Source organism: Aquila chrysaetos, chromosome 2, assembly GCF_900496995.4.
Source record: "Aquila chrysaetos chrysaetos chromosome 2, bAquChr1.4, whole genome shotgun sequence".
NCBI classification, from domain to species: domain Eukaryota; kingdom Metazoa; phylum Chordata; class Aves; order Accipitriformes; family Accipitridae; genus Aquila; species Aquila chrysaetos.
The window spans coordinates 13,086,995-13,111,791 of NC_044005.1; the positions used below are offsets into that span (position 1 = coordinate 13,086,995).

At 45.5% G+C, this 24,797-nt stretch overlaps 1 protein-coding gene across 2 annotated transcripts in view; it reads right to left on the reverse strand.

The window, feature by feature from the left end:
- The window catches only part of RCOR1 (REST corepressor 1), an 89,538-nt gene that overhangs the window by 36,547 nt on the left and 28,194 nt on the right, over window positions 1-24,797 (reverse strand). For both annotated transcript variants that reach the window (XM_029997627.2, XM_029997618.2), the window contains exon 3: window positions 8,019-8,102. In XM_029997627.2, coding sequence (XP_029853487.1) covers window positions 8,019-8,102 — 84 coding nt within the window. The remainder of the gene's footprint in view (window positions 1-8,018; window positions 8,103-24,797) is intronic.

The following is a 24,797-nucleotide window of genomic DNA, read 5'->3' on the forward strand; positions in this document are numbered from 1 at the left end:
TTGCTGCCAGGGTAACTCTTAACACAGCTATCATCACTCCATTACATCCACATCATCTTGTCTCTAAACTTCTCTTAGGAAAAAAGCTTCTTCCTAGCGCCAGCACTAGTTCAATCCCCACAGCAGCAACAGTAGTGGCAGCCGGCATTTTCAAACTGGGTCATCTCGACACGTTCAGAGAAGGCCTTTCTCACACTGCAATAAAAAGGAGGAACAAACAGGTGGCAGGAGAGAACAAGGCACATGAAGAAACTGGTGACTGGCCACCCCCCAGCACAACAGCAAAAATTCCTCCAGGATAACACAGCTACCTTAGATAAGACATCCTTTTTCTGGATACTCTCCAAGACATTCTCTCCTCCAGGTTTTTTGTTTGTGGGTTGTTGGGGTTTGGGGGGGGGGGGGGGGGGGGGGGGGGTGTTGTTTGGGGTTTTTTTCCCCCGGGATAAATAAATAAATAACCACAATCCACTGTACCTTGGGTGAATTCCATCCCAAACACACACCTTAGTCCTTTCAAACTAAATTTCTTTCCTGCCTCCAATACAAATCACTGCTGTGAAAGGGTTAAAATCTCATCTTAATTTAAATATGCATTCAGGATCCAGAAATATCAACCTGCAGCAATAATGATGAAAGAGCTGCTCTGAGATTTCCACACAGCATTGCAACAGCACGGCAGATGACAAAGGGGAAACTGCAGCTAAGTTCGAGGCAACTCAGCCATTTCTGGGATACACCCATAGCCTTTGAAGCCTGGTATCTTCTTTTTGCTGTTCACAATATTGCTACTATAAGCATCAAAAGTTGCCTGAGATAAAATGAAAAACTGCATCCCTTCACCTTCACCTTTTGAGCATTTTCTGAAGTGCAGCAACTGCAGCTGCTGGGAGAAGTGGCCATGACTTATTTCTACAGCTAAACTCAAGCAGAATCTTAAATTAAACACCAGTTCTCTCATTTCTGAATTCATGGAGTTGTATTCTTCAGCTACTGTATTTGCATCCAAGCTTCACAGCTGCCAGGTTCACTGCATAATATGAAATTTGGATTAGGGATAAACGTAAACCCAATTCTGCTTTTCCATTAATCCTTTTTGCTGTCACTGGGACAGTCAACAAACTGATATTTCTAGGGAAGGCACGCAAACAAACAGCAAAATCATAAGTTTGGTTTTTTTGCTGTCTTCACTTGAGTGACAAAAGGTAAGCACCTAGCTTCAGGCAACAATTATAACCTCTGAAGTCCACCCCTCAGAGACCTGGAAGTCTTGGCTCTACCTGGCAGCTATATTTTAGGCTAACACTTTTCCTACTACCAAAAATAATAACAAAAAAAACCTCAACAAAAAAATCCTCACACAAACAAGCAGAAAAACCCCAAACAAGAAAAGCACAATACATACACTCCTTTCAAAACCTCCCACAGCACTTACCCAGCCACAGGAAAAAAAAAAAAAGAAAAAAAAAAAGTAGAAGCTCAGCTAAGAGTTCAACAATACTTTTTTCTCTCTGGTGGCAAAGCCTAAGCAGCTCCCACTCTCCCATCCCTGACCAAGGTGGCTGCACTCTCGCTGGGCACCAATGCAATCTTTCATGGGGTTTGTGTTATAAATCAGGTCACAGAAACGATAGGGGTTGGAGAGAAGAAGGGACTAAAAATAAAACCACAATTCCAACTGTTTCAAGGATCCTGTTTACAGCATGGTGAAGAGGAGGGACTTAAAAAGCAGCTTTGCTGATGCTGAATACACACCTGACTTCATCCTCTCCCTCACTGCTGCTGTCTGGGGATGGGTGCCTGTGTGCCAGGGAAGGGGTGGCTCAGGTACCTCTAAAGCATTAATCCCTTCCATTTTAAATGCATCCTATTAAACAGGGGCTTCATTTTCTAAAAAGGAGATTTTAAGATCAACACTTTCCCCAGTCTACTCTCTCCCATTTGTGGTTTTCCACTCACATTTATTTATTGCTAGGGCACCCTACACCCCAAGAAAAAATGAGAACTGATGACAGTACTTGATGGTGTCGTATGCCGACAGAATTCACAGGCCAAAATAGGTGAGCAGAGGGCGAAAGGATATGTCCAAGCAGAAGCCCTTCTTAAAACAGCTATGGCTCAGCTACACACTGAAAACAGAGACTTGCCACACAAAGCATGATCAGACACACTCAGCAACCTGAGAAGACATTTTCCTGTCCTCTACTCTGGTAGTCATTTTAAGTTAGAAAATTCAGACAAAGGTCATTTCCAAGTTTGTTTAACATCCCCTTTAAAAGAGAAACTGAAGAATAATCACAGCCTGTTCTATAGAAAGATTGCCCCCTGAACTACAGCTGGAGACAGACTCTGGCCACTTACATCTGCAACCTGCCCTCAGAAATTTTGGGATTCACCTCACCTTCACAACAGAGGACAGCTACCAAAATTCACTCTCACCCAAAGAAGGCTGTTGACACATTAATGACCAGTACACACTTACAGACTTGGTTGGGACATAGGCTTTTGAGATCCTGAATGCCAACTCATAGCTTCTTAGGGTGGAGCACTGCTGCTCCACGCTCCCAACCGTTACCCAGCCTGTGGCACAGTTAACTAAACCTTGCCCCATCCAGACACCACAGGGTTAATATCCCTAGTAACCATAGCAACCAGCACTTCTTCCTCCATCAGAGCCTCAGCTTGCACATTGCTGCCTTCCCAGCATCAGGTTTTGCAGCTCATTTAGGGACCCCTCCCTTTCCCCCCAGCCACAGGCTTTGGCCAAGCACATCACAAGGATGTTGGAGCACTCGCTGCTTCAGCTAATTCTGGCATTGCTCTGTCCCCATGTCCCCTGGGCACTTCTACCTCCCCTCCGTAGGGAGAACGAGGCTATCTAAATTCTCTCCAAGTGCACCAAGGCAGGCATAATGTAAAGCAGGGAGCCAGCTGCAGCCTCACAGGAAGAGATGCCACAGAGTAACGGAGCGAGGGACTAGTGAGCATCCAAAGTTGGCATGCCGATCAACCATCAGGTCAAACAGAAGCAGCACTGCAAGACCAGGGGACCCAGCTGCCATCCACAACCTGCTGTCCTATGGGTATCAGGGACAGTGCCTGCCTCTTCAGTGACACCCCATAAACTGCAAATCCACTGGAGACACCCACCAAGACATCAGTGAGAAACCAAAACTCCCATCTAGCAACACACATATTCTGTCAGGAAGACAGCAGAAAAATGACTTTCAAAACAGAGCTTATCACTAGCAAAACAATACATCTTTCTCCTCTTGTAGTTCACCTTTGAACTGCAGATGCATAAAAGCAATCATCACATCCTATCCTCTTGCCTGGTTTCCATCCCTCACTCCTGGGCAGCTGCAGCACGCCAGCACTTGCTCATTTCTAAACCAACCCAATGTCATTTTTATGGTTCCACCCATTGGCGTACTTGGCAGAGAGAGAGAGACACTGCTGTTTTATTAATAGCTTCGTGCTGGCCCAGCTCTATCCTGTGCAGGGTTTCCACAGCATTGTTACAATGCATTTTTCACTACTTCCCCCCTCCTTCCCCACATGCCACTCAAAGAGAACAGATGCCTGTCTTCCACCTAGCTGTTCCTGCTCCTCAATGTCACCTTGCTCAAGACCTCACTCTTCCTCCTCTTTCCCTGTCTCCCTCCCCACCCTCTGTGACAGAGTCCCAGCACAGCCACAACAGTTGCCCTCTGTGGCACCAAGCCCTCAGAGAGCCCCCTCAGGAGTCTCGTTTTGAGAGCAAGCTCTTTGTAAGAGGTGTGACACCAGCCACAGCACACAGGGTATTTGGAGCAGAGCTGGAAGAGGAGCACAGTTATTTTAAGTCCAAATGTTCAGTTACTGCACAATGACAATTCTTTCTTTCTTCTTCAAAAGAAACGGGACAAACTTCTAGCTTTGGGCTAACTTTGTGAACTACTCACTAATGGTGGCAACTGCTATGCAAGTGACCCCTCAAAGGCAGAAGTCTGGCAGTAGATATGGAACATGCTGGCAGCATTCAACTTTGGTATTAATATGGGCAAGGCGGTAAGTCGTTTGTACCGAGGATTAACAGTTAACAAGGCACAGGATAAAAAAAGGGATCAATGTGCCAACACATACTTTTGTTTGTTTTAATCTTCTCTACAATATCCATCATTTCATGGCATCCAGGCAAAAGGTTTCTCCAATGTGATTAAAACATTGTTCCAGCATATAGTGTGCATGAGACCCAAACAAGCTTTAACTAATTGTACGAGCCTGGAGCATCAGGTATGCAGATATGCACCAGGCCTTGGCTGACACACTGGTCTTTCCAGGATTCGTTTCAGCAGCTTAGGGAGGACCCTCCCACAGCCTCCACCAGTTTGGCCAGCCCTCTGCCAAACCCATCAGCGTGCATTGCTCTGAGCATTGTCACAGATCTGCTCACAGTGTTTTGTAGCACAGATTCACCTTTAACAGAGGTGGCTTCCAAGAGTTTCACTGATTGCAAAGAACTGTCCTGCTCACATGACCTACCAGTTCACTCCAAGCTGGCAGCTAACATGTGCTGCACTAACTTCCATCTTCACGTTGAGCCTCAGCCACAGGAACAGAAAAGAGTCCTGTGACTTAAAGACTTCACCACAAGAACAGGCACAGGATGGATTCAAGGCTTTGGAGCACAAATGAAAGTAACGAGACACAGGTACCAACATGCTGCTGATTGGAAGGATTTGTTCACCCACACTTCAACCTGAACAGCAATATTAAAAATGGATGTGCTAGCTGGGATTCACAGTACTTACAGCCCATGGGGCTACACCAACCTCCTGGAGACCACAGCTCCTTCCACTTACAATTTCACAGTGCCAACAATTCCCCCCACCAAGGATAACACACACATCACGAAAATCCATGGTTTAAAAGGCATCAAGAAATAGAGAATCCATCACTTATCTGGATAACTTCCAACCCCCACACACTCAGGCATTTCATTTCAGTCCATGTGGACTTATTTTGCAGCCATCTATTTGTATTATGCATGTCTCTTACTATGTCAAAATTTCCCTTTGAGAAAATAATTGACAATAGTCCCCTTTCAGTCTCTTCAGCAAGCTAAACAGATGGAGTTTGCTTCGTCTTCAGTTTCCAAAATGTTTCAGTAGCTCCCATCTCCATCCTTTTCTCAGTTTTTTGAACACTAAAGCCACTATTCTGAGGTTCATTTTCCTGAACACTGCTGGGTGCAGAGACAGCAAACTGTTCCAGTGACTGCCTCACTCTGTTTACACCCACATCATCCATTGGGTCAAGCAGGACACCGGGAAGCTTTGTCAAACTACCTGCCCACTGTGTCCCCGAAATTGCTCTCCAACCCACTTCTTTCCAAACATCAGCCTTGATGCAGAAGGCCAGAGCTTTCAGCACTGAGATTCATAACCCTACAATTAAGAGCCCATTGCATTGGCATCAGTCCAAGTTAGGAAAAGACCCAAAGCACTCTACAAGACTATCAGTAGCATTCATTTTATTTACCATCCTGTCAGTCTATGGCTCATCCTCAATTTCTCTCCACAGCAATTCCATATCAATTCCCATACCACTGATGGAAATGTTGATCATCATCAGTCCTCTTACACATCCCCACGGAGCCCATTTAATTAGGATTCACTACCAACAATGCCAAGACTTGTCAGTGAACTTGAGAGGAGCTGAAGAGACCTCCTGTCCCCTGATGTTCTTTCGTCACAAACCATAAAACACATTGGGGAACTCTGCTTGTAATACATTTAGTAAATGCTCTACAGCCATTGCAGAACACTGATATTTTGGAGGAGGTTCCCATCTTTTGAAAGGAAGGGGGATTGAATCAGACTCTCATGCAATCAATGCCTAACAGCTGGCTGAATACATTAGAGCTGTAAAGTTATTTCTACCAATCAATCAATTTCTAGCCTCAAAAAGAACAAAAGCAGCTACCTTCAGCAGGATTTGTTTTTCACAGTTCATTTTTAGTAATGCCAGGTAGAGACAGGAGTAGCTGATAACCTTTTGGTAGTGTCAGCTCCAATTGCCTCAAGACAAAGCAATGACCAACCAGCCCACTCTCACCCTGTTCTTGCACTGCCTGCATAGCTGCCCTCTCCCCATCTGCTGCAGTGTTTCCTGTCACCCCAAGGTCCCCTCAACCATCTCTCCCAATGCTCCTTCGGTTTTTTGTACTACTATTAGATGCTGAATTTCACAACTCCATCCCTCTGTATCAATTAGGCACCTGGGAGATATTTTGTGTGTCATGTATGGCACAAAAGCATCATACTTCTCTCCCCGAAACACCATATGAAATATCTATTGATTTTTTTCTCTTATCTTTTTTGGAAGGTGAAATCACTGATGAGCCTACACTCTTACTAAAATTTTGAGTCTTCTGAGAAATTTCTTCTTGCCCTCTTCTTATACTCATATTGTTTTCCCCAACTTTTTTATTGTACCAGCAACAGTCAACTGCCACCTAGTTTTTATTCATCAGTGTCTCAACCACATTTTTAATTACCTCTTAGGTTCATGACATCTTCTTAGCAGATATTATATCCTTTTTATGCTCTATAATATCCTTGCATATTTTTGTGCCAATTACCACAGAATATTGAGTCACAGATTATTTTACTCAATTCCACATATCTTTACTCCTTTTCCTCCTTCATTCTCCCTTCCCTCTCCAAGAAACCTGTTTCCTATCAGGCAGGAGTTAACTGTTCCAAAGCTGAGCTGAGATTCAAAAGACACTCAGACTTCAGAGGCAGCTACAGGAATCCTGTCACAGAGGACCCATCAACAGTCGTTCCTTTTGGTGAAGGCTACAGTTTCTTGCTTTTACACCTTTTTAGAGGTTTCTAGCTGTAGATAACTGTCAAATATATCCATCTCCTCATCAGTCTTATTTAGTTCAGCATCCAATAGCCAGCAGGGAGCAGACAAGAAACCACTGGTAGGAGAGAAGGCAGACATGATCCTTGCAAAGCCCTTTTTATCTGTAGATCACAGTACCATCATCCTTCTGTAATTTAAGGGGCAACTTGCTCAGTGGAACAAATGCCCCAGGGCAGAGCCCAGCCCTTTCATGACAGAGCCAGTTTGTGCACAGTCTCTACTGCCTTAATTTGCAAATGCCACTACATCCTCACAAGTGTCTTGTGATGCATCTTAGCCCTTGGGTCTAAGGGAGAACCAGGTATCAACTTAATAGTGCCACCACAAACAACTGCAGAGGAACAGGAATGCAAGATTCTTATTCTTGGTCGCAGAATCAGAAAGGAGAAAAAAAAAAAAAGGTATGAGCACAAAGTCAAAAATAGCTCCTTTCAGCTCGCTCCCCCAAAAGCACTTAGGTTTAGTTACTGCATTCAAACAGCAGCCCTTTAATCAAGGAGTCCTACTTATTCATGAGGAGAACTGTAGCTAGACAAACCTTTCAAACACTAGTTCTGCCATCTGGCAGCAGTACTGAGACTTGTTCCCAGACACACAGAGTGCTAGTAATTGCCCTCACGTGGAATTCCAAGGCACTGCAATTGTTCTGGCATTTAAACCTCCATGGGCTCCAGATGTGGATTTTATTTGTGCCTTTGTGGGAAAAAGGTACTGCTAATTACCATATATTCCCCCCCTGCCAAATACTTCTCATTTTGCTCTCCCCAGTTATTTCTGTCATCTTCCACAGCACCAGCAGCAAAAAAGCAGATCATGTAGGCCCGTGGATAAATATCTTAAAGAATTCATACCAAGGAAGAAAGTGTGTCACGTTTCTCCTGCTTTCCCTGCCTCCGTGGATCTAACGCTCTGAGCAGCTGCCCAGCAGGGAACGAAGATCTTCGGGGGGATTGCTTTGTAGGCTTTTCTTTTTTCAAATTAATTTCAAATCATAATGGAAAGGTCACAGACATAACCTCTCCACTGAAAGTGGCAACTTTGCATTCTTGAAGTGATACATGTAAGAGAAAGGGAGAATAAAAGCATTTGAAGAGACTTACATTTTGCTTCAGACAGATTCTGGTTAGGTGACCAGACCAGCATGCCGAGATTCTCTCTCTCCTGACTTCGCCTTGCGAGTTTGGCTTAAGAGAAAACAGATACAAACCAAGTTACAGAGAAAGTAATTTCAGATGCAAAATGGATACAAAAGTGACTTATCACACATCTGCAGCTTTTAATCAAGATACAAAACCCATCCGCAGAGTTAAAACCCCATCTTCCCATTCAGACCTGAGGCTTTTCCTTGTTTCTTCAATGCATCACCCCCTATATAACATGACAGATACCGCACACTCACTCTTTCATGCAAGTACACCAAGAAGCATATGTTAGATCTAAATTAAAAGTTAATTAATGTTTCTCTTCCAGCATACTTGATTATTTTTCTTCCAGCCATCATTAATGAAAAAGGGAGGAGCTAGGCTTAGGCAGCAGGCTCCAAGCCCTTGACATCATAAGCCTGTACTGTGCAGCTAGATTAACACTTCAGGGTACGCACATGCATGAACCTCCCAGATTTCACTTCTGACTGCCTCCTCCCCTGCCCCAGCAGCCTTCCTAGGCCTCCATCTGCCATACAGACAGGAACGCCCACCCAGGTGACACTGGGTCCCCCAGGTCAGAATCAGGTCCTCTGCTCAACTGCTCCAGAGAAATTCTTGTGCATTCACACCCACGCTGCGTACACGCACCCACACACAGAAAGCAAGTCCGTTTTTAACCAACTTAACACCTGGCTACCATAAGAGCTCTGAAAGTCTCAAGTGAAGAACCACAGCTGCATAATTTGAAAGAGCAACCTCAAGCAAAGGTACATTTCAACAGCAAGTTCTTGTGAATCTGCTGTTGTTCAGTCACAAGCAGTCAAAAGAGGAGGAGGACGAGAAGAGAAAGAAACTTGCTCTGTTGAGTCAGCACACACACAGCCAGCTCAACTACCCACCCTGGCCGACAGAAACTTGCAGGTCTTGTTATGAACGAGTGCCTACAGTACTACTTCCACTACAAAACGTCACACAACACTGGAGTTTTATGCAATATTTCAACACAATGCTATTTTCTCTGCACTGTGCAATTAGACATACAACCACCACTTCATGATGCATTAAACAAACAGGTCAGAAAAGAGCTAGTAACAATGCTATGAACGCTCATGGTTTGACTACAGTTTTTAACCTGAAATCTGCTCAGCTAAGAACAGTCAGGGTTTAGATGACAAAAATATTCTAACATTAAATTTAAAGCACAAATAGCATGTATTAAAAATAACCAGTTGCCAGAAACATATTTACATTGAGCTAACAATTTTTTTCATAGCAAACACCATGATTATCTTTCACACAGTTTCTTGGTTGCTTTTTTTTAAATAAGGTTAGCAACTGCACATACAAGGTATTTTGTGCACTGCACACATTCATTACTTTCTACACTAGGCAGAAAGACAGGAGTGAGAAGAGACAACAGCCTCTGGAGGGGAGAGATGGGGGGGTGGAGACCAGGTCTATAAACAGAACATGAAGAGTGTCTGAATTTAAAATTACAATACTGAATTTTAAATTACAAGTTCACACACACCAAAAAAAAAAAAAAAAAAAAAAAAAAAAAAAAAAAGTCTTGAAACATTGGGGATTAAATTTTACTTTCTCCTTCATTTTAAGTCAAGGTCCAGAATGCAAAAAACAAGGCAACCTCAAGCCTCCCCTTCATCAAATTTTGCTCCTCGCTCTTCCTATCCAGGATGGTCTTTCCTACTAACCTCTAGCATAGGGTTCAAAATGTGGAAAGAAAAGAAGTCTCTCTCCTCACTTTGCATTACACTGAAAAGCACGTTCTCATCCCATAAAAATACTCAATCATCAGTCAGGTGTCTAGGAAGTTAAACGCTTTCCACCCAAATCCCAACACACCCCCAGTAACCCACTGCAGTTCAGGAGCCTGATGCCCAAATTCTGCCAGCGAGGTATAACACTAGGCAAATTGGCAGCCTGGCTTTACCACAGTCTCACTCGCTGAACTGGCAAAACCTACATAACTCAGGGAAAAGGGAAAAGTTTTCTCCTAGTTTAACAGGCTGAACCTCCTCCCTGACATGTCAGGAGCACATCCCAGCCCAGCTGTCCCTTTCAGGAGCAGAGCACCGCTAGCTCAGCTCACCCACCTAGCTCAGCTCACCCACAGTAAGGTGGGTGAAGTTTCACCTCCCACAGTTAAAACCCCAAGTTACACTTTGGGGCATTGCAGAGGGAGTGCCACAGCCTTCCTGGCTGTGAAGTGCAACGAGCCCTGGGAGGCGACAACCAGTGCAGGGAAATACTGTGGGACATCATGGCACCCAAGCGAGGTTGGTGTAACGTGTTCCTTGTCCTCCACCACAGCTCTGCTCTCAGGCACCCAGGACCTCCCTTTGCAAAGGGAGTGCGTGGGTTAGGAGCTACCTCCTTCCAGCCCCACATCCCCTCCTTATGAGCCAGGGTAAACCACTCCCTGAGCCTCACACCCAGAACAAGAACCCCCTTCATGCAGTCCTCAAGACCCCCTTCTGTCCAGCTCCCACAGCCCAGCTTCTTCCCCTCTGCCTCCCTCCAGCCTCTTGGTAACAACAACCAACCAAGTTACACTGCACTTGTAAATGGGTGTGAAGCAGCACCTTCGGTATTCCCACATCTCTCCCGCTCTGCCTTGCCACCCAAGCCCACACTTATCCACCCTCAGCCCTCATTCCTCACAGGTAGAGGCCAGTGCACGTGTCCTGGTTTCAGCTGGGATAGAGTTAATTTTCTTCCTAGTAGCTGGTATAGTGTTATGTCTTGGATTCAGTATGAGAACAAAGTTGATAACACACTGATGTTTTCAATTGTTGCTAAGTAGTGTTAATACCAAGTCAAGGATTTTTCAGCTTCTCAATGCCCAGCCAGCAAGAGGGCTGGAGGGGCACAAGAAGTTGGTAGGGGACACAGCCAGGACAGCTGACCCAAACTGGCCAAAGGGGTATTCCATACCATGTAACATTACACCCAGTATATAAACTGGGGGTAGTTGGCCTGGGGGGATCACTGCTCAGGAACTAACTGGGCATCAGTCGGCGAGTGGTGAGCAATTGCATTGTGCATCACTTCTTTTGTACATTCTAATTCTTTTATTATTGTCCCTTTATTGTTGTTATTATCATTATTATTTTCTTCCTTTCTGTTCTATTAAACTGTTCTTATTTCAACCCACAAGTTTTACTTTTTTTCCCCGATTCTCTCCCCCATCCCACTGGGTAGGGGGGGAAGTGAGTGAGCAGCTGCACGGTGCTTAGTTGCTGGCTGGGGTTAAACCATGACAGCAAGGCACACAGTAGGGTTGACTTAAAACTCATGCTTCTCTCCAAAGGACAGAAGCACCTAAAGGCCAACACACATAGAAGGGCAGGGAGGTGAGGGCAGGTGTGTTCCTCAAACATCCATAGAGGCTGAGACTCCCTCTGTAATATCAGAGGTGACTTAGCCTGCCACCCAGCTCCTTCACCTTCCAGCACCACATTCTCCCCATCACCCCTTCTCAAGCCCACAGCCCCCATGTTTACCGTATCCCACACACAAGGCAGGCATGACAGGCATTCTTCCAAGTCCAGTGTTGACCCCATCATAAATACACAGAGCACAAGTACTCTAATGACATGACATAGCAAGGAAGCGCTTAAGAGCTTGCTCAGAATTTGAAAGCACGTTGAAATGGTTATTTCAGAGCCACAGCCACAAGAGAAGAAGGGGCTTAGAGCAGAGCGGTTATTACATCCCTTTTCTGCACCTTTCCAAGCACAGCTTCAAGGTTCACCAACATGGGGGAATTCCTTCCCCTGTCCCCTGCTTCTGGACAAAGGATCCAAGGGTGAATTCAAACACTCTACACTTCAGTGACAAAGCTAAAAAGCTAATTCAGTTTAGTCCATTATATATTTCATATAAAAATAGCCACATAAAGATGGCAAGGTTTACTCTTTTTTAGGGGAACAGATCAATTTAGGATCAATTGAGTTTGTTTGTTAAAGCAACTGCAGTCAATCCAGTGCAACCTGTGTTTAGAAGAGCTGTATATTGGCAGACAAGATCATCTGACATTTCAGTTAATCCTGCACTTTCATCTAGGCTACCCACCAGGTATTTATAAAGTCTCTGCCACAGCCATTAGCTCCCTATCACAGCTGTTGTGGGAGCAAACATTCTGTAATCACTTCCCACTGCTGGCTTTCCCATTTGTCCCAAGTTTGGGAGGAATCATGGATGCTCCCTCCATCCCCAAGAGAAAGAACTTCTACTACAAGCAGCACCCCCTAAATTTTGTTCCCCTGCCAGTATTCACAGGGGATGCAAGCTCCCATTGCCTTTATCGAAGCAGAGATATACTGCCCCAGTACAGGCACAGTATCACATTGCTTTTTCCATAGCAGTTCCCATCCCTCTCTCTTTCCTTGTCCCCAGAACATACCCCTACCCCATGGACTATATGCTGAAACACAGGAGGGAACCAATCAAGTTTAAAACTCACTTTGTGAAGAAAATGTTATTTTTAAAGTTGGTCTCATTTACAGATGTGGTTTACTGCACAAGCCCAAACAGTTCAACTGTGCAAGGGAGATGTGGCAGTGCAGAACACCCATATATCAACATTAGAAAGAAGTTGTGGAGGCTTTTTGTTTTTTTCCCCCCTGGACCTGTGAGGACACATCTCAACACCAGCATGCAGTTGACCACACTGTGTGTAGCAATATATCGATTTGCACAGCAGAGAGACAACACCGCCGCTGGAGTTCCTATCACTTCTGCCCACAGGCTGAGGCTCTGCTACCCTGGGAGCTCCCTGGGCTGCCCATGCTAAGGCACAGGCCTGGCACATGGAAGAACAGCACCTTGCAAGACATGAAACCCCAACCCACAGCAGCTACTGCTCTTCCCCAACTTCTGGAAAGCTGTTGCAAGACTGCCCCACAGAAAAGCAAGAGAGAGGTTTCAACCAGCAGCAGTCAGTTCAGACTCCAAGAGGCATCAGGCTGATTTAAAAAAAAAGTATCTTGACTGAATCTTTACAGCACGTCTTTTCCCTGCTGTGAAGGTTACTACGTGGGACAGCCTCACTCCTGAGCATCTGTCTGTCCAATTTTCACTTGCATACAGCAAGACGTCAGTCCTGCTCTCCTACTACCGCCCACAAAGTTTAAAGCCTCAGGGGTAAATCCACCTTAGACCCCACACCTGAGTGATCCCAGCTTACGCAGGAGAAGGAAAACAAAGAGTAAAGTGAGAGCAAAGAGATTTTTCTTTTGTCCATTTAAAAAAAAAAAAAAACAAAACCAAACACAACAAAAAAATACCACACAAACAAAAAACCACCACCCGACCCAAAAACTCTTAAAACCCACTCCCTTCCTCCCAGAGCCACATTCCTCTGCTGCATTTACTCCAAGTCAGAGAGCAGAGGGTCAACTCTGCCAGGACCCCCTGCAGAAACAGAGGAGAAAGGTGGAACTTGTAAGTTCCTTGCAAGAAACTTCTTAAAGGACATCAAGCCCTAAATAACCTTGCGAGTCCTCTGATGTCTCTATTACCTTAAACCCTGAGTCTGGACCCCCTCCCTACACCAAGAAAAACACATGTATCTCCCCACATCTGAGGGGTTCTTCTGGAGATATCGTAACTTCTTATTTTCTCTTAGGCAAACCAAAGTTTCAGTGCTGGAATCAGGACCATATGAATAAGCTCAGTGTTGAATGTGCTGCAGAGTTTGACATCATGAATACATTTGTGTTGACATGAAACCACAGATCTTGGTTCAGGCTCTCTCCAGAACATTGTGAGAGCGCCAAGACATGTGCACGTGCCCTTCAGGCTCCTCAGCCACCACACTCAGCAGAGCTGCTGCAAATGGACAACAAAGCAGGGCTGAAAGCAACAAGTGTGCTTCTCTCCCACCTCTACCAGGGTGCTGTGAAGTCAGGACACCTGACAGGGAAAGGGAAATGGGCACATTTCCAAACAGAAACTTCTAAACGCCACTGTACCACACACATGAAGTCTCCCCTACAGGTCAGACACTACCTTCCCCATCCTTTTGACCCCTCCCCAATTTCAAGTTAGCCACGGAACAGCTAGCATCAGTACAGAAGGAAAGCTGTGCCTGGCAGTAATACCACTCCCTTCATCCCACCTGAATCTCCTTTTGGAGAGATGAACTAAGAGCCTGTGAAGAGCTGTGTCAAAAGGCCAAATGGTGAAGCTTGCACTTCACAGCTTGAATCCATCCAACACCTCACCACTTCTGAAGGGAGAGGAGGTCCTGCTCAGCCAGCATTTCTCTGCTCTCCTGACACATGCTCCCCGCTTCTCCCCCCCCCATCCCGTGTTGACTCTGGCACTTATCCCTCCAAGCCAAGCACATTCATTCGCTAAAAGTAACCTGGCAAAACAGAAAGCAAACAGCATTTTCCCCAGTTATTAAATCAAATCAGCTGGCTGCAAGGTGAGACAAACAGCCAAGTAGGCACACAGGGAGCAGCAGGCCCATGTGGACGGGGGCCTCTCTGCCTTTACCCCCAGGAGCTTCACCCCAACACAATGGTTCAGCAGCACTACTGCAAAAGAGAGGGAGGGAGGCTGTTTCCCCTTCCACTGGCACCAACACCTACTTGACAAACCAAAGCAGGGGATAGACCTGAGCTTAAAAAAAAAAAAAAAGTAATCCAACAAAAAAGCTGTTAGCTTTAACTCATACCAATTCCTAGTTTCCTACTGCATATTCTAAGAGACAAGGAAGGGGAATGAGGAAGCAGGGACAGGCAGGGTGCCTCCCTAAATCACAGCACCAGTTTAGGCTGTCTTAAGGACCACTGGTGGAATGACAGCATACATGAAGAGCAAGCAGGAAGCCAACGGAGCCCGCCAGCGAGTGGGAGCCCAGCACCACACAGCTCCAGCCTGACGCATCCCATTTTATTTTTCTTCTCCAAGTTACAGAAGAAACGTGCCAGAATAAACTCAGTGGGAGCCGAGGCCTCTCAAAGAGCCACCAATCACTCTGTCGCCTATTATTTTGCTTCTGTGCAAGGCAGTGGTGCCAGCTCCCGCTTGAGCTCCTGTACTTGAGGGAGCTGCTCCGTCTCTCAGCTCTCCCCCAAGGATGCTGTATGTTCCAGCCACAGCTGCGAGCTGTTCAAGATCGCTTTACACTTTGCTTCTGGCACCTATATTGACCCCTCAGAGGGACGATTCTCACCTCCTCCAGATGCCAAGACACACTGCTCCCAGCTCCATCCTGCCCAAGTCAGGGTGAAGCTCTGCCAGGAGGCCTCCAGCATTTTTCCTTCTACATAACCCTTTCAGTAGTCTCTGATGTGAGCTTTTGCTGTTGCTGTTTGCACAAGGCATTTCAGAGCTATTGAAGCCCTCTGAATTTCAAAGTAAAACACACTAACACATGACTATGTGAGAGCACTGCACCACACACCATGAAGAGTGGGAACCTGTTGCTAGTCAGTTCCTCAGTTATTTAGAGACAGCAAAGGTAACTCAGAAAAGCAAATCCACTGTCAGGTGCTTGATACACTTCTGTACCCTCTCTGGAAGGCAAACAAGGGCAAATCAAAGTTTAAAAAGCACTTCCCATAGAAGTACAGGGAATTCTTCAGGTTTCCAGATCTAAACAACATATTTCATTAAGTTATTAAAGTTTACACAACAACTGAAAACCCCAAGGTACAGGATGGTAAGATTCCCACCTACAAAGGCTATTGCATTACTAACAGCACTTACTGATCCCCCCATAACTGGTACTAACTCATTTTTAAATCACATATTGCAGCTTTAAAAAGAAAGACTAAGAAACACCTCTTCCTTTTAATATGTAACCCTCAGCATTATATACAAAACATGCATTGTACAATACCCAAAGGTGAATTGATGTTTTTATTATTTGGGGAAGAGCCGGAGCTGACATATAACAACTAAGCTGTCTGAATGCTACTTAAAGCAGTTTTGGATCAAGTCTAAATATATTTACTTCTAATGAAGTGAGATTAAACAAGTGCTTCCATTCCCAACCCTGCATTTTCTTTATCAATGTAGACCTTGTATTTATTGCATAGGGTAAAATCCCCTGCTTACAGTACCCATGATGACTGTTAAACAAAATAAGACAAGGGAGGCACTGGCTCCCATAGTTTAAAAAACTCTCTCTCACTGGTTCATTGATATTACTCAGGCTCACAGTGTAATTGTAAATGCACAGCTGTGATACAACAACAAAATACCTATGTAGCACAAGAGGATTCAAACAAAATTGAGAGTCAGAAGAAAAGCTTTTTCCACCTTCCTTCCCCACTGCTGGCACTGGTGTCCCAAGCAGCAACTCAAAGACATTTCAAGAACTTTGCTGTACATCTCCACTTCCTTCTGCATGTGACTTCTCCCTGAGTCAGCAAATAATGCTTGTGATCCCCTTTCATTTGTGTTTTCCAAGGACTGCCTAGATATAGTAGCTGGTACCTCATAGAAATACCATCTTTGTATACACTATAGCAGCATTAAATGCAGCAGAACATTTTAGACTGGAATCCTGCAAGTTGAGGAACATTTTTTAATTAAAAAGTTATAAATTAAGCAGCAGTTAGCTCTTCCTATACATGACTACACCCGGCTGGCATTATAATCTATATGCAAATAAAGTTCTGAGGGCATTTTTGTATCTGCCTAGGGAAACAAAGGCTATTTGGGTTTCTATACGGAGCAGCAGCACTGGAAACACAGGCTGAAGGGCTTTATTGCCTCAGAATAACTGTAGGTGCTGTGCTACAAAAACCCACAGTATCACACATTACAACAGTGTGAAAAATATTGCTTTAAAAATCACCCAGTTAAAGATTAATCATCCAGCAATGATTACAAAGGTCACTCTGCAGTGATAAAAAAATATTACCACTAGAAGAACTGGAAGAGAAAATGAGAAAAAGCAAGGATAGTAATAGTTTCCTGTTCTTTAAAGTAATCAAGTTCAACCCATACTAGGTTTGAACTTCACATCTTTGTATTTTTATTTTAAACTTTTTAAGAACATATCTGACCAAGATGCCTTTCCGGTTTAAGAGCTAGCAGTAAAGTAAAAGCTGTGGCCTACATTTTGCCCACAGCCCAGGCCAGACTGAACAATAAAGCCAGAACAGATGTTGAGGCCTCGCCTTGATTTTTTTTTTTCCCCTGAATAATAGGAGTCCACTCATTCTTTCCTGCAAGCAGGTGGCACCAATGTGCAGCCATAGATGAGGTCTGAATAACTATACAAGCAAACAGCTTTTCAATATACACTCTAAGTGTGTAAAATTATTTTTTCTACATGCATGCAATTCCAATCCAAGTTCTGCAGCGAGTTCTGCATACACAAGCCCTGCAACCCATACAGAGGCAGGAAATACATTAACATATCAGAAGCATGAATATATACACACACACACACACACTCAGCATCGAGAAGCACACCTCTGCTAATCATAACAGGCTTTTGTCTAGACATGGCCGGGGTTTTGTACTGAAACGTGAAAGGGTTGGAGTTTGTTTAAAGAGAGAGTTAAGTATAAAATTAAGAGGAGAAAATGCACGTTTGATTAAGATTTTACCATAGATCTCTCGCAAGCCTTTTTAAGAAGGTAAAAATTTGCACCGTCCACTTTTTTTTTTTTTTTCCCAAAGGAGGAGGGCTAGTAATTATACTACAGCAATCCCGAATGCACAGCCAAAAAGCAGGCAACCAGAACAAAGCAAAAGCCTGCAGCACACATGTCAGGTTGGAGCTATGAGGCTCACCTGCCCTCCCAAGCACACTTCTCCCCCCTCAACATCACAGAGGGCACCCCTGGCCCCCCCAGGCTGCGGTTCAGAGCCACAGCAGCTCCAAAGCTCCATCAGGAGGACTGGGAGGGGACTGGACCCGTGCCGTCCCGCCAGTCAGTAGCAACAAAAGCAAGCACCGCAGGTGGGGCCTCACGGGCCCCACGCACCTTATGGCTACCACCCCACAACCCACGGCTGCCACGCTGGGCCCTGCATCCTGCCACCAACCGTGGGAATCCCTGCACACTCACAACCCTACAAAAAAACATCAATGCAGGACCTCCACAGAGCCACGCAGTGAACCATTTTAAAGTTTGTTTAAAATAGGTAAATGCATGCACACAATTAGTTCCGAGAGCCAAACTACAAGCTGAGCCAAGCTACAATGAGCCAACTACTGTTGGTTTCTCTTCAATCTCCCTGAACGCTGCCCCAACAAGAGGAGATTTCCTTCCTTCCTTCCCTCCACACTATTTCCCTTCCACTTTCATTTAGGTGACCAAGAAGTCATACAGGCACGCCTACATGTATGCAAGTAAGATCCACATATAGAATTTAATATACAGAAAAGGAACAGCAATAACATAGCACAGTTCCCTCAAGCGCCAGGTCTCGTGCTGCCGACAAATATCTAGGCACTGCCAAATCTATCTGAAGCCAAATAATCTACTGATGAGGAAGCAAAGATAAGGCAAACAGATCTTTCTCTCTTTCCATCACAGTTCTTGATTCTGCTGCCTCCCCTCATCCTTGACAATCAGCAACTCCTACACGCACAGCTCCACATTCATATTGTCTCCCATTTCTTTACTAAGCCAGCCCTCAGCTCTTCCCACCCATTGAACAGGGTCCTCTGTTGTGTTCCCTTACCCCCAGCAAGAAGAGCTGTTTGGGCCCAGTCCTGCCCATTATTCACAGGCAGCACTTAGGAATAATGAGACCAGGACCAGCAGAGAGACTTCCTGAGCCTGGCACTGCATCTGCATCATTGGATTTAATGGCCCTTCATGGCGGGGGGGAGGCACGGGAGATGGCGGGGGGGGTAGTCCATCAAATTGTCTAATCCTTTTTGAACCCATTTGTAATTTTGGCATCTACAACATCCTGTGGCAGAGTGCTTCAATTTAATTATATGTTTGTTGTCTGAAGGAGAACAAAGAAAGCCCATGCACACACTGCCTTCTCGGCTCTGGAGCTGCTACCCAGTCATTTCATTTGGTGGCCCCATTTCCTGCCTTAGGAGAAGCAGAGAATAACTGCGCCCTGTTCACCTCCTCCATGACTCTTGCTGTTTTACAGACCCTCTACCATGCTCCTCTCGGTCATCTGTTTTCCAAGCTAAACAGTCTGGGCTTTTCTGCTTCTCCCTCGTACAGAGATGGGAAACAAGAACAATTCCTGTACTTTATCTGGTTATCTTACAGCTCTGAGAAGCATGTATGCATGGGGGAGGGATGGAAACGGGGCACAACCAGAACTGTACGCACTGTTCGAGAAGAGGGTACACCGCAGGATTTATAAAACATGCCATAATGAGGTTCTGTTTTGTTCTCAGATGCTTTCATAACAGCTTTTAACAATACACTTGCCTTTTCACTATTACCATTGAGTTGATGAAAAAACCACTACGACACCCAAGATCTTTATCTGGAAAGGCAACAGCTAATTTAGAGACCACTACCACACACATACAGTTAAGGGCTGTTCCACGCTATCCTACCCCCCTCTCCAAATATTACTTAGCACATAACAAGTGTCACCTGTCATTTTTACAGCCATGCTGTCACAAGACTGAACAGGTTGCCCATTCCCCCCATCCAGCAGATACCCACACTCCCCCTGCCACCCCCTCCTCCCATTCACATACTGTCTTTTACACACTGACAAAAGGACAATCCAGCTGTTAGTAGTAAAAATAAAAAGCAAGAAACAAAAATAGCAAGATATGTAATTTGGAATGGAGAATACACAACTGTTGCTTTATTCAAAGTGAGAAGTGCACAGTGGCTCCTCTCCAAGCCCCGGCTCCAAGACACCTCTAGCTTCCCAAGGCTTCTTCCCCCAGGAGACATGACACAAGGAACAAGAAGCCACCAGACTGTTTCTCAGACCTTGCCGCTTCCCCCATTCCCTTTCCCGTTAAACAGCAATGCTGTTTAGACCACAGACCCAAGTAGTCCCCACTCCCCGGCTCCAGCCACCCTCTCCCATTCCCCAGCACCCTTTTGGGAATGAGAAGAACAGAAAACACAGGAGAGGGACCAGTGCTTTTGCCTCTGCTTAGAAGAGACACTCCCACCACCCCAGCTTTAGAAAGCACTGAACTTCCTTACTCATAGAGCAGACCTGGTTTCCCCTGCAAAGCTTCAAACTTGGCCTTCATAGGCCTGGACAAGCACTGGCAACCCAAACAAGCAGCATTTTACTCATCTTTCCCACACATTAAGGGCCAGCTGGCCTGTTTCTATTGCCCAATGCAAGAAGAAAGAAAAAAAAAAAAAAAAGAAAAGAAAAAAAGTCAGTCTCAAGTGTTTGCAAAGCAGAGAGATTACTTTTTGGTATTTTTAGCAACACCTCTTCCCTTCCCACCCATCCAAAGTTCACATGACAGCATCCTTTTGAGATAGCTTGCACTGATTAGTGGAAGTAACTAGTGCCTAGAAAGCACCAGTGATATAAAACATAGATTCTTGGTTAACATAAAGTAACTGGTTTATTTTTTCCACCACACTTCTCTTGCCAAGACACAGTCAGGAACAGATCTGACTAACTAGAACCGGGTCTCCAAAGAGTATGGGATGTGGGCACTTCTCCTCCTCCTCACCCTACATCTCAGGAGTTCGGGGGGGGGGGGGGGGGGGGCGGAATCACAACTAGCTGTGCTCAATGGCTTATGAACTAAGGCTGCTGGCCAAACGTATTCCTGCTTGGCAAGACAGTACTGTGAAGGGCATGCAGATAGGACACACTGGTGTCTCCATCCAGACAAGAGTCCACTCATAAGGTCAAATGAGAGAGAAATTCCATGTTACTGTACTCTTGCAGTACGAAATCATTTTACACAGTCAAATAAATCAATTGGCAACAGCTAAGCACAGTCAGCTCTCAAAGACAGTAAAGATTTCTCACATTATTATTATTATTATTCTTTAAAACCTGGGTCAAACAGCACCACTTTTCAAGGCCATAAGCAGACAAGCCCATCACATACAGTGGCAGGCACTCATCTTCCAAACCCAGCTGGGTGCTGTGGAGAGGCATCCAGGAAGGTACCACCACAGCACCTTCCTGCTGGAGGTAGTGCCCTCCAACAGCAGCAGAATCAGGCCCTGCCAGCACACCCAGGACAAGCCTCACCTCTGTGCTGAAGTCACCTAAGCTAACCCAGCCACTTCTACCCAAAGCTGGTTTTATAGAGGTTACGCGCGTGGCCTGGCTGGCAGAGCAGCAGAGATAGCAACCTCTGAAAAAGGGGCACAGCTTCCTTTCCCGATGCAGCCATCTCCAGAAGCAGCCACCTGTCCTCAGGCTAACGTGAGCGTAAGAGAAGCTTATATATCAAATCCCACCCAGCACTGAGTCATGCACCGATGTGGTGTGCAACTGCAATCAACAGGCTGCGAGCATGCCCAGTTTAACCCACACAAATCCGACTTTTAAATGTCTGTGACGGTTGCATATCCTCCTCTCACCCCCATCCATGACAGTCTTCCAGGTCCTTATCCTCACAGTACCCCTACCAGCAGATGAGAGCTTTTATCAACACACACACAAGCAAAGCACCGAGTGCCAGGCTCACAGGAGTTGAGCCAGGTTTCCTGGGCCCTGTGTTAGAGCCCCAACTGTGGGTCATCCTTCCTCATCATCCCACTCTCAGAAATGCTAAAATCTAATAGGAGCCCATAAATAACACACTTGTAATATTTCAAATCAGATCTTGAAAACTCAAGTCTGCTTCCAGCTCTTCTTGGAGATGACTGGTGTATTCATTAGCTCATAAGCTCCCCCAGGGACAGACAGTCCCCTCTCCTTCCGTCTGCATGGGGCCTGGATCAACAGGGTGCTGTAAGGATAATACTCATACCCAAAAACACAAAGTCAGATTTAACACGCCCTTGAAATGCAGGCAGCTCCTGGATCACATTTTCCTGACAGATTTCACAAGTCAGTCTGTTTTTCCCCATTTTTGCCAAACTCAGAGGCACAGTAAGCACTATATTTAAAATGTAGCTAACAATTGTGGCAAATCTTAAAATTTTGTTTTTAACATTCAACTTTTACTAAAAGACTATCCCAAACAAGTTACCTGGTTCCTCTCCTTCTCCCACTTTCCGAAGAGTCTGAGAACTAGTTTGTCTTGCATCTACATTAAAAATTTCAGAGCAAGCAAGCAGTATGATAACTACAAGAGAGGCTAAACAATTCATCATTGCTCCACACCAAGCACTGCCTTGCACCCATTCCGCACTGCTGTGCTGCCCATACTCCCACTTTACGCCGAACATAACTGATCCTAAAAGGTGCCAAGTAACAGCAAACCAAACCCTGGAGAGACAGGGTCTCAGCAGTAAGCAGCAGCAAGTACACTTACAGCCCAGAGGAAAAAAACAGGGGCACAGCCCTGCAAAGATGTTGGATTTCCCTGAGCTGCCTCCGCTTTAAGATTACGAACACTCCTTCTGCAGTGCCGGCATTTGCATACCACAGCATATTTACAAAGAAATCAGTCAGGACACAAGCACAAAGGTGAACACGGAGAAGAGGCCCGTAGTGCTTGGGACACCCCGCAGAAAAGCACGGGGCTTTCTGCTCTGCTTAGATGCTTTAGGGAAAAGCAAACCAGTTACGACCTATCCATGTCTAAAGCACGATCCCCTTCCCCACCCCGTTTAACAAAGAGGACAGAAGTTTGCAGGCGCAAGGCCTTACAAGCTCTCTAAAACGCAACCACCACGTGGCGAGCGTCAGGAGCAGAGCTCACACAAAGAGCCGAGAAGCAGCAGGAGACAGGGGAGAGGGCTGGGAAAGCCTAGGCAGGCAGGAGATGGGGGAAGGGGAGACGGAGCGTTATTCTCCAACCATCGCCACAAGGAAGCAAGCACAAAGACGGTGAGGCTAAGCAGATAAGGAGAAGCCAGCCGAATGCCAGCCTGGCAGCATAGATAAACGGAGAAGCCAAGACCCTGCTGGAAGGAGAAGAGTGTGGTTTGGTAGAGAGCTGAGGGAGGAACCCGGCTTGGCGCTGCCCCAGGAGGGGAAGGAGGAGACTCTTCCTGGCAAGGCAGAGGAAGGCGGTTTGCTCAGCACTTACCTGCCCTGTAGCACGTCCCTCGTACTGCGCACGCTGCAGCACGGTCTTCCTCACACACACAGATACACAGCTACAAAATTAACTTAATTTTACTGTGTTCAGGGCCATTAGTCTTTCCAATCCGAAGACCGAGATCCTATTCAGCACTTAAATGCCTCTTTATTGAGGCTGAAAATTCTTCTGTTTTCTCCAATTTAAAAAGAAGAAGAAAAAAAATCCCTTTTAGACATAATTCATGCTCAGGGCAAAACATCTCCTCTCTCCCTTCCTTCCAAAAACCATCATCCTAGAGAAAGCAGCCAGAGCGTCCCTGCCTGTGTTAAGAGCCCAGAGGTCTCGTTTTCCCTTCCCACAAATTATATAACAGAAAAAAATGCAGTGGCCAGCCCCTGGCAGCTGTTTGATAGGAACACAGCTGTGCCTTCTCGCACATCAATTATGCTGCTCCGCACTGCACTGGACAAATTCAAAATGCAGCTGCCAAGCTCATTTTCTTTACCCAGTGACCACTGGATAACTCCATAAAAGCATCCAGTGTCTCTCCACGGGGCACCATATTGAGCTCCAGCCACCTAAGGAGGCCTTAAGCAATTGTCCCTGTCCTCCTACATGCAATGCTACCACCCTGGCCGCTCTGGAGCACTGTCTCCACACTATCACCTTCTGAGCGTGAGTGACCCAGTGCAGCCTCTTGTTCTGCCACCAGGTCACTTCAAATCCAAACCTCAGCTCCCCAGCTTGTAGAAGAGTACTTAATGGGGCTTACACACATCCATATAGAAGTTTAAAAAAAAAAAAAAGCAACAAGAACAAGGCAGCAGGGGATACAAAACACACAGGGACATAAAGAGGACAGAAAGCCTCAGGGCAGGGACAGTATTTATAAGAGCAGTTATTAGAGACTGAGATGCTAAACCATGCTAAGTTTGCTGGGGCTTCAAAGGGGGAAAAAAAAAAAAAAGTCCGTGCAGAGCATCTTGGAGAACACAACAGCCTTACAGGTGCATATGTGGGCTGGAACAGAGAAAAGCTGAGACACACTGGCACCAGAGAGGAAAGCAGACTGTCAAAGAAAACTAGAAGGCAAGGCAGGCGAGGGAATCCGCACCATTTACCCGTAGCAAGGGGCTCTGCCAAGTATTTTGAGACACTTGCATCTTCCTCAGCAGAAAAGCTGCCTGTCCTCTTCATTTCTATCCTGGCCTGCACTTTCTCTGTAACTTTCCCAGCACAATTTATTGCATTTACTGCAAGACAACCATTGTCCCTGATGTCTGGATTTTCATAGGCTGCTATTTCAATCGAAGTTTGCTACCTTAAAGGATAGACTACAAAACAGGTACCATGAAACGGGGACTAACAACCCCCATTCATAGTACAACCGAGCTCTGATCTGCAACTGGGAGCTGTAGGTACTGCTATAACATTGATTTCACCCTGCGCATTTGAAAGTCTCAAGACTTCTGCTCTGTGCCAGCACTCAAATACAAATTGTTATGAGTCCAGTTATATCTATGTTGAAGGGAAAGAATGAGTGTCAAAATAATGCCGGGTAAGTTGACTCCACAGACCTCTCTTCTACTTCTCCTCCTACCCCAGAAAATCCCTCA